At 35.9% G+C, this 17,785-nt stretch overlaps 1 protein-coding gene across 5 annotated transcripts in view; it reads right to left on the bottom strand.

The window, feature by feature from the left end:
- The window catches only part of LOC112042892 (galactose mutarotase), a 64,292-nt gene extending 48,949 nt beyond the window's left edge, over nucleotides 1-15,343 (bottom strand). For 2 of the 5 annotated variants that reach the window (XM_024078079.2, XM_052890486.1), the window contains exon 1: nucleotides 14,981-15,340. Coding sequence is in view for 1 of the 5 variants with exons in the window: in XM_024078081.2 (XP_023933849.2) it covers nucleotides 14,981-15,178 (198 nt within the window). In the remaining 4 variants the exon portion in view is untranslated. Of the gene's footprint in view, nucleotides 1-14,980 lie in introns of all 5 variants that reach the window. The other 3 variants (XM_052890485.1, XM_052890487.1, XM_024078081.2) reach the window with 3 other exon arrangements.
- Between the last annotated feature and the right edge of the window lie 2,442 nt (nucleotides 15,344-17,785).

Here is a 17,785-nt window from a genome sequence, read left to right as displayed (position 1 = left end):
AATAGTGAATAGGCCAACTAGATTTGTAACCAATGGGTGAATTAATTACTTTGTAACAATGGCGTAAAAATCTGATGAACGAAAGCGTCAGATTAAAACATCATGTACATTTTGGTATTGAGGTTAAAGGCAGGAAACTTATTTTTCCGAATACATCAAAGTTTTCTAAAGGTGTTACTGGATGTATACAGTTTATTATTTGCAAAATTTATAACCATACTCCAGGTTTCATAAAACTTAGAAACAAACGAAAAGGTAAAACATATTATGATACCCTCCGTCAAATGTAGAAAAACGCATAAGCGGTAACATAAAAATTTCTATTAAAACAAAGGATTCTAAATGAATCCTTTTTCAGGGGCTCGAGGCCCATCAAGGGTATTATGTATGCTTTAAAGTTTAATGCATCCAGAAAACCTAAAGTATTTTGAGATAGACTTCATTTCAAGCGGTCTTTTTAGCCACCTTTTTCACCACCTTTTTCAATGGGAGAAAATGGTGGCACCAGAAACGTACAGAGGTTAATCTGAGGTTATCTCCTACCGTTCTCTCGAATAACCTCGTGTTTTTCTTAATCTATATGGAACATCGTTCCACACTCCTGTTTTGGAAGAAATACCAACAATTGTCTACTTAATGAAATACAAAGGATCATAAAAGTACCATGCTCTGTTGTTAATACTGAAGCCGGACCAATATTTAACCTCATTTCCACTTGCTAAATACGCACAGCATCAAAAACTCAGTTTGAAGAATAGACACAAGCCTACTTGCATGTGTATGTAATAAAATCCCAAAGGTGCTTCCTACGTTTTGTATACAGGGAATTGTTGGACATTACTTCCTTGTCATTTGAACTATACATGTCTCTTTCTCAAATACTTTCTCAATGCTATCAAATTCGCAGCATGTTTTGTAAGAGATATGTAGAATTAAGAATCGACAATTTTATCATTTACTAAGAAAATAATACGAAGCGTAGATGTAGACTATATCGAAAACTTGCCCGTTACCATTGAATGAATGAATGACCTTGTTTAATATAATCAGACTGCTAGCTACCTACTTCACTGACACCCTCAGCCAGTGTTTTTGTTAGTAGCAGATGCCTTTGACCACGCTTGGTCAGCGTTACTAAACATTCACCCTCTGAGGTATTCATGGTCACGAGAGGAATAGGTACTGCATTCCAATAAAAAGGAAATGTATGTCATACTACTCGTATATGTCCCTAGAATCAAGCTCACCTCCTAAGCAACATTCAATTGGACAAAATGACTGCCGTTACATATTACGGAGGAAAAGAGAAATGAGTTTAAATATAGAATATAACAGTTAAAATTGCAAGATCTTTATGTCTAGTAACCTTAATTAGACTATCACTAAGTTCACAACAGTACACAATAGTATACGCTGCAGGAACAACAAGCATGCAAATCACTTGTATTGATGTATACAACATCGCCATCTTCCATACTTGGCGCTTTCATTACTATAGCATAGAAAAAGTGATTGTGAAATAGGGTATGTCGGTGACTGATCTATTCTGATCGGACTCATTAAATAAGGTACACGTAGTCCATGATTACTTGTACGTATCCCGAGATGTAACTTACGCTCAAGTTGTTTTATACGATGTGTACAGTGTGTAGTGGGAAATTCCCTAATTTCCCACTTGCTTTATGGTATCGCCACCACTTACACTGATTCTCAGAGAATCATCAGAATCGGTTGACAGGAATTTATTTAATAGCCTTGATAAGAGTAAGTCTTATGTCATTTGGATCTCAGATTCCGAGTGCTAGCAGTACCGATAATTCTATAGAATGAAGACAAATTTATTATAATCACGACAACGGACTTAGCAGTTACAAAACTGTTAGAGGTAGTCTTCAAGAAATATGGGAAAACCTGAAATTATTTTTAATTTCCTGTCAAAACTTAAAAATCGGCTTGTGTAGTGTTAGTCGAAAAGTAAAAGTTTTAGTACATTATATGACCTAATGTCTAAGAACTGACTCAGTTTAAGTTTCTTGAATCTTCAAGTAACCTACTTAAGAGATCAATAACTTTGTAAAGCATATCCTTAAATTCATGCCAAATTGTTAAGAAAGCCTAAAAATTCCATGCCACCAGTTTGGAATGTCAGTAACTTCTTAATTATTTTTTCAATAGTTATATTTTTGTAGGTACACTCTGAAAGGCGTGTATATGACCTAACATTATTTATTATAGGGATAACATAGTATAAAATCTGATGATTTTATTTAATTTTGGCCGCAATTTGGCTCAAAAACCGATAGAAGTATTTACTCTGGCTGGAAATTATTTGTAAATAAAATAATCACTATCATAATTTTCCTTTAGGAATTAATATTAATTTCTTTGTAATAATTTAAACCACCTCGCATATGGTTATAGCAGAATGAGTAAAGACGTCACGTAAGAAATCTTCATAACGACTATATCGGTCAGCAGTGTTTTTCCTAAATAATTTAGTGTGAATATCAATTATATGATGAAATCCCTAAAATTAAAAGTATTGAACTCCAATCCAAAAAATGTATGGTATGTTTTTAGTTCATTGATTTATTTTTGTTGTGTATATGTGTTGAGAGTTGGAGTCGCGAGATGAACGAAAACACGTTAAGCACTGCTAACTGTTCTATTTATTAATATTTGTAAAATATAGTAAATGGCTGATGACATATTATGACACTTGAATGTCAAAGAGTTGACAGTTTGAATAAATAATATCCACAGACAATAGATACTTATTACTGGCTACCTACCATTGTACCGTAGACATGTATTTTTGCTACATTCCAACAAAATGGAATATTGTATTATGCACAGACACAGTAAGTCAAACTTCGTTACTAGCTTGTTCTCTAAATAAAGCCTAATCGAATTAGAGATAATATTGTTATAAAAAGTTTTATTTTAATTATCACATTGGCGAAATAATACCATAATGTGGCGTCACCAGGCGAAAACAAACAGGCTCTCAATATAAAAGCTTCCAGTTACGGTCAATATTTTAATAGCAGCGTTTTACCTGAAATAAAACGCATATTAAAATACTTACCTCACTGGAAGCTTTAAGTAATTCCTGCCTGGTGATATATTGAGCCAATGAGCTAAAGTCGCGCTCAGCGATTTACGAAACTTCCCGAGCCCGACACCGCCAGGTGGCGCCACATAGCCAGACGTGACGTCAATAAAAGTACGAAAACTGGTATGAAATCGACGGAAACGGAAATGCTACTCTCAATATAAAAGCTTCCAGTGAGGTAAGTATTTTAATATGCGTTTTATTTCAGGTAAAACGCTGCTATTAATGTAAGGAAGCTGAAACTGTATGAATTTTCATCTAATTGCGAGTAAATATTTTTAGTAGATTTTGAAATTTTATAATGTTATTTATTTTGCAAATATCCGGTCAATCTTTGCTTTTTATGTATAAATTAGTTAACATTGACCTTATTTACCCGAATGTATCATAAAAATCAATATATTCAAATCTAGTCATCATCCCCATTATATTCAATCTATCTATTAAAGGAAGTACTTACACGATTAACGATACACGTATATGAGTAAACTTCAACATACAAAGGTATACCTACCTAACTTTAAAATATCAAGGTAACTAATGATCTACAGTAGAACCAACAACGCAACACGATCACGCTTAAAACGATTTCTCGCATAATACGTCAATTTACACCAGTAGCTATAACTTGAGACATGTTTTCATACATTTCCTTACGCCTAATATGATTTGTCACCCCGTACATACAAATGTGTATACCGAATGTGTATAATTCCAAATGCGACAAGCAAATTACAACAGATAGATCAAGATATGAGATAGATCAGAACTGGAAGATCCTGCTAAATTGAAAAATTTGAAGACGCACTGCAAAAGTTAAATTACATAGAAAATGTCATAATTGCTAATGAATCAAAATCTTTTTGTCAAACCAGAATAAGCGATTACTTTAAGTAACGTAATAAAGTAGTCTATACACTAAATACACATTTTTTTTTAACTATGTATGTGTACATTATTTTTGCCACCACTTTAAGATGATAGTTACGTGACTATGATAGTTTTTTTCCCCTTATATAGCCACTGGCTGCCTCTGCAGGTCAAGATGAACATGACTTAATTCTAGAGCTCCATATGGCGCGGCGGGCATTCTCAAAACATTTACAAGGTGGAGGGAAACTAAATTAGATAGACCTTTAGTATTGCTATATTGTCATTATAAAAGAGAATACGGGTATTTCCAGTGCAGGATTGCACCAGTTATTTCAGCACCTAGGGATCCCAATTCCCAACTGTCACGCAGATATATTCGTGCATAGTTCGCTCCGTCGCCCTTTGGCTCTGACCCTTCTTATGGAGCACATAGTTAGCGATCATTGTACTAAATGTAAATTGTTCGCTTTTTAACCATGTTTGTTTAGATCAAACGGATTTTTTGCAGACTCAGTTACCGACTAACGGTACAGAAACCTATTTAAACACAATAAACATTTACAAAATATGCACAATAAGCTATTGCCAAATATAAATAAATAAGTAGAAACTCATTGTCTCAGTAGCAGAAACATGTTCGTCCGCAACGACATTAGTTTGTACAAGTTTTTGTGTAGCTCTAGACCTCAGACTGGTAACACCACTGTGCACAGCTCTGTGGTCAGCACAGATGACCATGAGGAAAAGAGGTAAGCAAATTCATACAACAGGAGTGCCGGTAATCTACTCGTATTTCGGCATCACTCTCTAATAGCCAGTTTCTTCATGTAAAGCTAAAGTATCAGTAAAAGTAGTAAAGAAGACTTTATTTTTCAGTGAATAAGACCGTCACCTTTGATTTATGACGTTACTTTGACTGTAACTTGCGATGAAGAAACTGGCCGTAAGTCTAAACGATGTCGTTCAGAGAGTGATGACTTAATACATATAAAATAAAAAGGGCTCTTGCCACCATAAATACTCTTTCACTAATCAAGCCATCAGTAATAAGTCGGGATAGTGGCAAAAGACCTGACGGATTGACGCTGGAACCCTGGGAAATGAGGCGAACCCAAATGTGGGACGCTACTTGTGTCGACACACACGTGGCACACGTATCAGCGAGACAGAATCAAGACTGGAAGCCGCAGCAGAAATAGCTGAAAACAAGTGTGGCTCAAGTTTGCCCCTCTGAGCAAGAGCTATTAACTATTTATTCCTTTTGCCGTGGAGATCCTTAGGCCATGGAGTCGCAGTACTAAAAAAATTCTCCGAATTGTTTTACCGCGGCCAGTTGTGTTAGAAGGCTCAAAGACACTCAGCGGGTGATTGAGCGTGTTATGCTTGGAGTTTCCCTGCGTGATCAGAATCCGAAATGAGGAAACTCAAAAGATACCAATGTCGCGACGCTGCAATGGCAATGGGCTGGCCATATAGTTCGAGGAGCCGATACACCTGAAAGCGCAGTGTTAGTCGAAGAAGAAGAAGCTTTGGTTTTGCCTGTAGCTACATGAAATTGATTGAATATCGATGAAGTACAATAGAGCGTGCTCACAGACCGTGATACAGGGTGTTAATTAAACATACGCGTACTTGGCGGAAGTATACCCACAGAATAGCATTGTGAGTGGAAACGCTGATATGAAAGGCAGATAACGATACCCTATTGTTCCCTGGTCTTCGTATCTCCTTGACTGTTAGCTCACGTGAGAATCGAACACAATCATGTACCCAGGCATGTACAGGTTTCGAAAATTTAATTGAGTTTTGTTTTCAAATCATTTGACATCCATCTATCAGCAGACTAATTCACTATCTTTGACGTATGGGCTCTTCTCGGACCAAGGCGCGTTTGGAACGCACGTAACTTTAATTTTAAGTTTTCGTATATTATTACCACCATTAGATTAAATTAAATTTTAACATATACCTGACCTTTCAAAAATGCTTGTAAACTAAGCCTAATTGAAATAAAAGAATTTTGAATTTTTTGAATTTTATGCTAGTTGACATATACGAAATTGAGATTCTATGTAAAAATGTCACTCGGTGCCTACTGTTGGATATCACACAGTAGGTAAACGACATTTTGTCAATCGAATTGATGTTTATTTTAATAGGTTGATAATAAAGACCAAAATAGTGAATAGGTCAACTATCGCACTTTTGATATATTTATTTTTGTCAAGATTTTTACACCTTGAATGTCCCACCTTCCCCGATCCTATAGATAGAGTTAAATAAAACCCCCACTAGTTATTAGGAATATCTAATACATATTATAATAATGTTTGTAATAGGAAGTAAGATTTGCATTTGTTTATTTTCCCATAAGAAGACAAGTGTGCAAACGGCAGGTCGAAAGGTGGATACATTATGTATTTCCTACAACGGAACTCGTCTACATTGCTAAGCCGTAGATTTTGGTCCTGGGACGCCTTTTGCCGGACATAGCTACAGTGAAATCGCTTACCGGTTGTTTATACATGGAAAACATTTATGCTACTAGAAATACAACTACAACTTTACCTAGGTGATATCTTTTTAACGAATTGTGGTTACCCGCAACTTCGAATAAGAGTAGAAGAGAAGGAGAGATCATCGATTTGTCTAACTCACTTTATCTACAAGGCAAATAAAAGAGAAGGAAAAAGCATAGATTTGTTTAATTCACTCTATCTACAAGGCGAATAGAGGAGAATGAGAGAGCATCGATTTGTTTAATTAACTCTATCTACAAGGCGAATAGAAGAGAAGGACTGAGCGTCGATTTGTTTAATTCACTCTATTTACAAGGCGAATAGAAGAGAAGGATAGAGCATCGATTTTTTTAATTCACTCTATCTACAAGGCGAATAGAAGAGAAGGAGAGAGCATCGATTTGTTAAATTCACTCTATCTACAAGGCGCATAGGAGAGAAGGAGAGAGCATCGATTTGTTTAATTCACTCTATCTAAAAGGCGAATAGAAGAGAAGGAGAAAGGGATCGTTGCTCTCTCATAGCAACGATTTCTTTAACTCACTCTGTCTACAAAGCATTTCGCTAGCTTAGTGAAAGAACAAATAAAAAACGGGAATGATAGCCGAATTAAAATAACTGTGTATATCTGATTTTATTCTTAATTTTATATACGTATACATAATTATGTAAAGATACGTAGCCATGTTTTTATGTAATTCGGTTGAAATATAACGATATTTTTTTTTAATCCAAAACGCTGCCTTCACAGATATAAAAAACAATGCATTGTGGGCTTTTATAGAAGTATTGAATAATATATTAAATATCGCAACGGAGTTTACATGAAATTAAGTTTTTTTGCAGATGGCTATATTTTTTTAACTTACAAAAACGTAGAAAAATCAAAAAAAATTAACACAGCTACTTAGTTTAATTTTAGTACCTATTGTTTGATACATATTATATACAACTATTTTACATTGGCTGTTATTATATTTACTACTAACCCATAGATTGTTTTTGTTGTAACAATGGAAACAGGTAAAACGTTTTCTATGAGCGGGTATAAATGGGGAAGGGCCCGTCATTTGAAGACTAGTCGAGCGTTACTCAACATCCGGGAGTAAATGTCAAATGCAGGGGTTACAGCTTATACTACTGTGACCATGTTTCTCATTCTTAACAAGGATAGTCTGTATTCTATGTTATTATTATTATTTATAACACATTTGCTCGTGAAGTATTGTTTACATGCAGGTTTTTGTTTTGTTTCCTTCACCGTTTGAAACATGTGATATTTAATTTCTTAAAATGCATATAACTGAAAAGTTGGAGATGCATACCCCAGACCGGATTCGAACCTACGCCCCCCTGGGCTATCACTAACTCATTTCCCAAATTTTAAAATGTGAGTTTGTGACTGACTCTTCCGAATGGACTGAGTCATACGTAATTTAATCCAGGTCGATGTTTCTGGATTACCAATTTATTCTTGGTCAAAAATTTACAAACATCCGAAGCAGTGACGTGTATCGATTGTCGGTGGGCATACAAAATATTTAGATTTGAATCACCACACGTTGCGTGAGTTGGTGCCGAGTTGCAAAATTGTTTATATCCCCTGTGATTGCACGAACTGCATTGTTGATCCAATGGTTAGCTTACTCACATTACGAGGTTCTAGTTTCAGTCTAAATTCGAGCATACTTCTCTTCTTCTTGCTAGGAAACCGAAAGAACTAAGGCCCCCCGCATACACTCGTTTTCCGTATTCGTTTAACGCGTAATTTCGATTTCGAATTCCGTGAGACTACCGCAGGCTTTACGTTTTTTTTCATTCAGAATGTATGTCGCAAGGGCTCGCACTCGTTACGTACGCGCGGAATTTGTTCCGTTCGGAAAAAAACGTACATATGCGTCATTTAATATCTATATACATATATAAAAATCAATGCCACTTATCGCTGTAACTTTATAACTCAAGATCGGGCTAAAATATCCAAACCAAATGTTTATGCTTTGTTCGGACTATTTAGTAGATGGTTTAAGTGAAGTTTACACAAAATCGGTCGAGCGGTTCTTCATTTATCACAATCTTTGTAACAAATTAATTCAGGCGTTAGGTAGGGGTAGGGTGGGGGTAGTGAAGGTGTAGGGTAAGTAAGGTAGGGTAGGGGTAGGAGTAAGGTAGGGATAGGGAAGTGTACATAAGTCAAAGCCAAGCTTGACCGGATCCGCTAGTATTTAATATAGATTTCTTGCATTCGATTTTCTGCACACGAAAAACGGATTCGAAAAACGTACACACGGAAAACGATTGTATGCAGCCGACCTTATTGTGATGCGAGTTTTTTACATGATGACATTGTATTACAATCTTTCAATATGATCCCATTTTATCACCAATCTAGGTACCATAGATTGTGAAATATTGATAAAACATCAAGGTTTTCGGTTTGTCTTTATGTATAATTCACACACATAAATTTTCAAACGTTACCTTGATATTCGATTGTTTACGTAAGAACGAAAGATACTATAAGAGTTTTCTTTTAGTCCATACACCTCATTTTGCGAGGGGTGTTGAGTGTATGTCAACTTAGATATGCTTTAGTTATGTACAGTTGGTTAGATAGTTTTTAATTGGTTTGACGTTTATTCCTTTAGTACATCAAGTAACATCGTGACGTCACGAAATGGACGTTTTTGACGTTTGTAAAAATATGATTAAAAACATATTATTTTTTAAATTAACTTTTACTAATTAATATGTATATATATTTCGGACCCTTATTCCATGTAATAATCGGAATTAATATTGTTTATATTAAATCTGATATGAGTCAACAGCTACCTTATTGTCCAAATATAAAACTTTTTTTGTCATACTATGTAATTATATTCGTCTTACCTAATAATTATTTTATATATCCAGGAGGAAATAAATTTTTTGTAATCACCATATTTTAGAAAGTCAAAGGAAATAAAAGGTACTCGGCGACCAATTACAATTATTTCGTAATTTCTAATACATTTACAAAGGAAATAAAGTATTTCCTTTGTAAATGTATTAGAAATGTAATATGGGAGGTTGTTTGAGAATTATGAAGCGATTAAATAAATTAAAACCTGTTTTGTTATACATCGGTTATATAAAATACTAATGGAGTTTGGGCCGGAGTAGCATGAGCTTTTTTTTTAAAAAAAAATACTTTTTGAACCTACGATATTTTATACTATAAATATGTTACATACCACAAAATCACCACAAAAAGTAACCCGAATTTAGCTACTCCACCGAGTGCACACATGCACAATTCTGTATTTAATTCCATTATACATATATTTATGTATATACAGTTTAACAGTTCCTGAACACACACCTCAACATTGTAAACATTGTTTAGGTATTATTTATTTCTATAACTTTCATTGTTTACCATGTGATTCAAATTGATGTGATGAAATTGAGACAATTAGCCGCTTTTGGTAGCCTCAATTTTGACGCGCTATTGACAAATCTCTATTACAAAATGTTTGTTTTAAGTCTGGAAACCTGCTACCTCGCAAGTCTCTCTTCACTATAATCCTCTACTTTCATCACAAATATGATAGGAGTAAGTAGGAGCTGACTTAGAAACTTACAGACTTCATAAAATGAGATCTGGCTGGCTGATGCAGACGTTTTCTATTATAATGCGATGGCCAGCCACAATGGGGATGATGACTAGGTTTGAATATATTGATTTTTATGATACATTCGGGTAAATAAGGTCAATGTTAACTAATTTATACATAAAAAGCAAAGATAGTCTGGATATTTGCAAAATAAAATTTCAAAATCAATTAATTTTTTTTTATTGTAATTAGATGAAAGTTCACACAGTTTTAGCTTCCTTAAATGTGACATTTTTCAATAAATGAACTATAAACATAAACGCACAAATAACAAAGATATCAGTAATATTGTTTGAACGCCCATACAAACCTAACGATCAGCGAGCCAACGACGTCACTAAATCGTGCCAATTTGCATGGAGAGTTTTTCTGGGATCCGCGGCAGCGCCGCAAATCTGACCCTTTAAATCCCTGTAGCTCCGAAAGTAATGATCGCAGATACCCTGTTTCTTTTACAAAATTGCTTTGCTATTAGTATACTCTTAATTTATATACAATTTAAAAAACTGTCATCATCCCTATTCTAGCGTACCTATAGACTGTCCCACCCATGATATGCGGGCGACGACGGGAAAGACTGCGCGGTGAAATCGTGCGTGAGGGAAGTGTAGTGCATCAGTCGTCGGTTTTTCATTCATCGCTACACGCCCCCAGGCTCGCGCGGCCCGTCGGAAGTGTTACGAACGAGGTTGCCAAGCTATACACTCAATACAATGTATGTCGATGTATAGATACACTTTATCAACCTGTCAATTACTTTTGAGATTCACATGGGATACCTTATCTGATTGTTGACATTCCTACGTCGATAAACCGTATCGTCACCTAGACTTTTCGTCTAATTTAAAAAAAAAAATATGTATGTATTTATTTTTGAATTTGCTTTCAGAACTGTTTCAGCGAAGTTTCCCCATTACTGTGGTGTTCCACTTTAACAATATGGAGGATTATCTTCTTGGAGCCATGATAGCCCAGTGGATACGACCTCTGCTTCCGATTCCTAAGGGTGTGGGTTCGATTCCGTTCCGGGGCATGCACCTCCAACTTACCAGTTGTGTGCATTTTAAGAAATTAAATATCAAATGTCTCAAACGGTGAAGGAAAACATCGTGAGGAAACCAGAGAATTTTCTCAATTCTCTGCGTGTGTGAAGTCTGCCATTGGGCTAGCGTGGTGGACTATTGGCCTAACCCCTCTCATTCTGAGACTCGTGCTCAGCAGTGAGCTGAATAAGGACTGATAATGATGAATGATGATCTACTTCTTGCGTCATCTTTTATTTAAAAGAAAAATGTAGGTATGGGTTTACTATCATTTAATTTGTAACTTGTTAAATAATACATACTTTTCTTTTTTTTATACCTTCCTCTGGAATATCATATTTTATACAAAAACTCTAGTTAAATAAATCCAGATGGTGGTAAGTTTTTGGTGGTGGTTTTTATTCTGTGGTATTCGTATAAAATTGTTCGTAATTATGCGTTAGTTTTCTATATAACATCAGGTGAACTACCTGTTTGTTCCAAAAATATTTTACGACTTTTTCGAAATTTTTAATGTACCTACAACTACATACTCATGCTGAATTACAGCTTTCTACGAGTAGGTAATAGTCTTAGAGCTAAACCGCGGATAGCCAAACGCACGGACGGACATGACAAAAAAAATTATTTAGGGATATGTATTCTATGGTTAGGTTAGGTTAGGGTTCCTTGTTGATTGCGGAACTCTTATTAACTTTTTATAAAATATTTTTAGTCGTCCCAGGTGAACTGATTACATCAAGCAGGCTGCATAAATTTGCTGGATGGAGGTGGTTCACGTGACGTCTATCGGATGATATGTGATGATGATGATGAAACATATTTTTTTATTTACCTTTCCACCATAGACAAGTAGATAGAAGCCGACTTCCGTCGTCCAGTCGCGATCCACAATTTGGCTACCACTTACATAAAAGAGATTGTCAGGATTTAGAGATTATCTAACATATCCACTAAATAATTATAATATTATTTGAACGGAAAACGGAAACGTTAAAGCAAACGTTAATGTTATAAACTATTATCTACAGTTCCTTAATATTTAACAGTTAACTATTACCAGTTTTGGTTTCCATTTATACAATCGTAAAGTCGAAAAATATAAGCTTACGAGTATCCGTTGATAGGTCCATCGGCTATTCGAACTATGTGCCCCGCCCATTGCCACTTCAGCTTCGCAACTCGTTGAGCTATGTTGGAGAATTTGGTTCATCTGCAGATCTCCTCATTTCTGATTCGATCACGCAGAGATACTCCTAGCTCGTTCCATCGCCCGCTGTGTAACTCTGAGCCTTCTTATGAGGCCCATAGTTAGCGACCAAGTCTCGGAACCATAGGTCATCACTGGCAACACGCACTGTTCGAAGACTTTTGTCTTCAGACACTAAGGAATTTCGGACAAAAAGATGTCGCGAAGTTTGAAGAGTTGGATTCGGCGGATCACCTCTTTCTCGAAATTGACTGGATCTACCTAACTGGGTCGTTATTATTAGCGTATATACTAATTATAAAACTGAAGAGTTTGTTTTTTTTTTGTTTGCTTGAACGCGCTAATTTCGGGAACTACTGGTCCGATTTGCAAAATTATTTCACGGTTGGGAAGCTACACTATCCCTGAGTGCTATAGGCAGGGATGAAATGGGATCCACGCGGATAAAACCGCACGGCGTCTGCTAGTTCTATAATATAATGATTAAAAGAAAAGACCACCATAAAATAACTTCCGGACTTTGTGTCTTAACTTAAGCCTCAGAATTGATGAATTTTAATGAATTTATGCTGCATAATAGAGTAATTTACTCATAGAAGTAAGTAGGTAGCTACCTAGTTACCCACTTTATACGTAGGAAATGACAGGTAGATAATAAGCTATACATATAATATGCTTACCTATTCATTTTTGTAGTTAAGTAACACAATATCAATGTACTCAATATTATAGATTCCAAAAAACATGCATAATTATTCTATTAATTGTTATTTCAAAACCAGTTTTGAATGTTAAATTTAATCGTTTAAGTTGACGAACTATTAGGTTGCGACTCTTACTTGACATGAATGTTAGCATTACAATTTGAGAATCAATCATCATCATTACTCACTATTGAGTAACCCCTTAATTTACTCAGTAATCGAACCCAGAACCTTACAGTAAAGCAAGGCATAACTGCGACAAAGTCGTTAAAATCTCGCATTGAAATAAAAACGGCAAAAGAACGAACCGTCTATCTATAATACAAATTACATTCATCATCATCATCATTATCAACCCATAATCAGCTCACTGCTGAGCTCGAGTCTCCCCTCAGAATGAGAGGGGTTAGGCCTATAGTCCACCACGCTGGCCCAATGCGGATTGGCAGACTTCACATGCGCAGAGAAATAGAAAAAACCTCTGGTATTTCCTCCTCCTTCACCGTTTGATAAGTTGTAGGTGCATGCCCGGACTGGATTCGAACCCACACCCTCCGGAGTCGGAGGCAGAGCTCATATCCACGGGCTATCACGGCTGCACAAATTACATTGCAGGTAGCAAAACAAATTAATATTTCATTAGAGTGCTCTGTATTACGAAGATTGCAACTTACTAATTAATATTCAATGCAATAAGTAGGCGAGCACTAAACTCATAACCAATAACAAAAGTCAGCTGATGACATGAGATGAAAATCTAATAGGTTGCTCTTACTTGACATGAACGTTAGCATTGCAATTTGGAAATCCATCATCATCATCATCATCATCATCATCATCAACTCATATTAGGCTCACTGTTGAGCACGAGTCTCCTCTCAGAATGAGAAGGTTAGGCCATAGTCCACCACACTGGCCCAATGCGGATTGGAAGACTTCACACACCTAGAGAATTAAGAAAATTCTCAGGTATGCAGAGCATGAGCTAGGATACAAATAACTTGTTGTTATTTAGCTCATGACAGGAGATGAAAACGAACTTAGTAATAAAGAACATAGGAACCTAATTCTAGGAACTAATGATTTGGACGACCTCTTTGCCGCTGGAAAAATTGCGGCTTTCTACAGAGAGGTCCTGGAATGTGTGAGTTTTCCGCGGTTTGTCTGTCCAACTGCCCAGAAAGATCTCATCTTCTGACTTCGGACTTCGGACTTCCAAACAACCAAAATTTTCAGAATTCAAAATTCAAAACCAACGAAGAAGAAAAAAGAAGCACTATTAGCTACCTATTTAGCATACTTTTTAGCTAAAACAAAAATATTCAAATGGTGCATTAGGTATCTAATAACTAGATCGATGAAACGAGCTATGCTCGGAGTATCTATGCGTGGTCAAATCAGAAATGACGAGATCCGCAGAAGAACCAAAGTCACCGACATAGCTCAGCAAGTCGCGAGATTTAGCAAGAGATTTAGAAATTGTCAGTGTGAAGGTAAAATCAAAACAAAACTTTGTTGTCTTTTTAATTCAATGAAAGTCCTATTATTAATTTTATAACCTTAAGTGGGCAAAGTAGAAAAAGTAAGTAGGCTAGGTAGGTACAAGAACAATACTTTAATCATAAAGCAGTCTAATGTGCCAATTAATCATAAAATATATTCGTGGTAGGTATAAATATATATAAATACCACCACTTTCACTGGAAGCCAGTGTTAGCCATAAAGTGTACAGTGCATTCTCGTTTAGATTAGTTCTCGTTACACAAAAATCAACTTCAAATTAAACCGTTACGTACGCCGCGTACGTTGAAAAAATAAAACATGAAACTATTTCATTAAAAAAAGCATTGTACTCACATTGTTCAGCGTTTCCTGCTTAGCAGCTGACGGGCGAAATTTCAAAACATTGTCCTGTTTTGTACTCGTTACAGGCGATCTGGATGAATATCTGGTTGAAAGTCTCCTAGCAAAGTTGCTTTTGAAATCCTCACACCGCATTATAGATTCGACTGGCCTCCCGAATTCATCGTCTAGATCGTTAGACTGTGAAAACATTTTGAATTCAAAACCGGCGCCGGTGTTTTGATGCACAAGTACATTGACGGATAAATCGAATCAGGTATAAAGTGGTAAAAGTCGACACGACCGTTAACCGTTGGAGTAAACATTATACTAAAAATTACTACAGGTGAGGTGCGTGTGTGAACTTCAAATCAGTTTGCACACCTGGCGACTAAGCGAACAAAACATTTTACACCAATATATAATAACATCCATCGCACAATTTCTATTAAACTATCGACATAATTTAATAATTTATTGAACTATTTAAATTACCGAAAATTATAGGAAAGGATAGCAGCTGATCTTAAATATGAATGTTTTATAACAGCGCCATCTATTTCAATAACTGTGAACTTAATGAAGAAATCTAAAGTGATTGTGCTGCTTGTGTTGGTGCTTTGACAACTCATTTTTGAACGACAAGTTAGTTTGTCATTTTACTGCTAGATGGCAGTGCAATAATACACTGTAATCTTTGGTGCTACCCAACAACAACAATACAAGTTCCATTCGGGAATCGCGATTACATCGGGTGAACTTTTTTTTAAATTACAGTTAATTAATACTAACTAATCGGAAAAAAAACAGGAAAGAAAAAATGATATTTTGAAAATTCAAAATTCCTAGGTAGGTACCTACTAAATTAACCTGGCGACTCGGCAAACGAAACATTTAAACACATCTGTTGCACAATACTTTGTATTAACCTATAGGTACCTACCTTATTTATTCATCCTACTCAATGAACCTATCAACATTTTTATTGGATAACAATTATTAGCTGATTTAAAATAATAGTATTTAAAAAAAAAGCGCCATCTAATTTAATGCCAGCTGGTGGTGGTTCTCGAGCATGGACTCATGATTTTAATAATTAAAGACAAGTTAGTTTGTCACCTTGCCGCTAGATGCTACCTAACAATATAAGTTTCACTCGCGATATCATTCCTGTGAACTTTTTTTTAATAAAAAAATTTTAGTAAAAAAAATTCAACCGACTTCCAATTCAAAAATTAACCTAAACTAGAAAGCAAGAAATAACTTCTTACGTATGTCCTACCTTCTGATCACTTTGAAGGCGGTGCCAAGCCAGTGATGTTTTAATTCAAGCCATTTAAATTACAAAATTTCTGTGGTTCTTTCAGAAACGGCTTTAATTAAAATATGACACTGGATTGATAGACATGAGATATATATATATAAAAAAAACATACATACAGCCGAACGTAGAACCTCCTCCTTTTTGGAAGTCGGTTAAAAACTATTTTTATACGGATAGACTTTCATAGCTTAGGTACCTGTTATCAGAGGTAAGATATTTTGATTTATCTTTAACCGCGTTCCAAAAAGGGAAGTTCTACGTTCAACTGTACGTAGGTATATTTTATACATACAGCCGAACTGTATACCTAGGTATTTTGTAGGTTTCACTAGCCTTTGAAAGTAGCTCTATAATGATAAACCTTCACGGCTTTTAAAAACAAAAAATCTTTATAGGTACCAATAAAATTATGTCATGAAGCCGTCAAAAACAAAGCATTGATATTACATTGATGGTATAAATTAATTTATTAATTAAAACATGGCATGACAAACATAAGTACAGAAATTAATAACAACCATGATTTTGTAAAAAAGGTATGCATTTATATTGATAATATTTGTTTATTATTTTATGATACCTTATGTTTTATAGTTATTTTTTAAATAGACGTATATTATCTATACTTAATAATATAAAGAGGAATGATTTAGTGTCGCCGCACACGAGCCACACTCGACAGCCACAAACGCCGCCACAAGATGCAAGAAGGGGCCACAAAAGTAACTGTAGCACGCGACAGCCACTTGCGGCCGGTGGTCGACACTTGCGGTCGGTGGCTGCTACTTTTTTAGGGTCCCGAACGTACGTAGTACAAAAACGGAACACTTATAATCTCACTCGCGCACATTTTAATGCCTGTCTTTTTTCTCCGAATGTATTGGACCAATCCAGTTGAAATTTTGGTACACATATAAATTTTAGTGACCCAAATACAGGGGTGTATCGTGAATAGGTAAAATTTTAATGTGGGGGGCACTTATGGGAGGTAAGATGGAAAGTTAAAAAAAAGACTTTTACCAACTTCATTGTGTGACACATCAAATTAAAGTTCTTGATAAGAGGATTTTAAAAATATTTTTTAACCCATGCATGGAGTATCATAATGCACTCGAACGACGAAAGTTTAATTGCGCTGCTTTTGATAAGAAAACGTCGTCGTAGAAACCGAATCCGTAGTTATTGGATAAATCCAATTTTAACAGAGAGGGATGCGGATTCGCGCGAGTGGCGTGTTGCGGCGATTTGTGTCGGCGTTAAGTGGCCGGTGCTGGCCACAAGAAGCGAGCAGCGACGATTGTAGCGTGTGACGGCCACCGGCGTCAACCGTGTGCGGCGAGTTCATATAAAATGTATGTACAGGAAATATGCCGGTAGCGGCGTTTTGTGGTTGTGCCGGTGGCCCGTGTGCGGGAGACCTAAATTGTTTCTTTGTTTGCATTGAATAGACTTCGAAGCTAATTAGGAAGGTCTAGCTAACACAGACACCGTTCTAT

The sequence above is a fragment of the Bicyclus anynana genome, chromosome Z, assembly GCF_947172395.1.
Source record: "Bicyclus anynana chromosome Z, ilBicAnyn1.1, whole genome shotgun sequence".
Classification (NCBI taxonomy): Eukaryota; Metazoa; Arthropoda; class Insecta; order Lepidoptera; family Nymphalidae; genus Bicyclus; species Bicyclus anynana.
The sequence above is the reverse complement of the archived record's forward strand: the minus strand, read 5'-3'. Positions and strand labels throughout refer to the sequence as shown.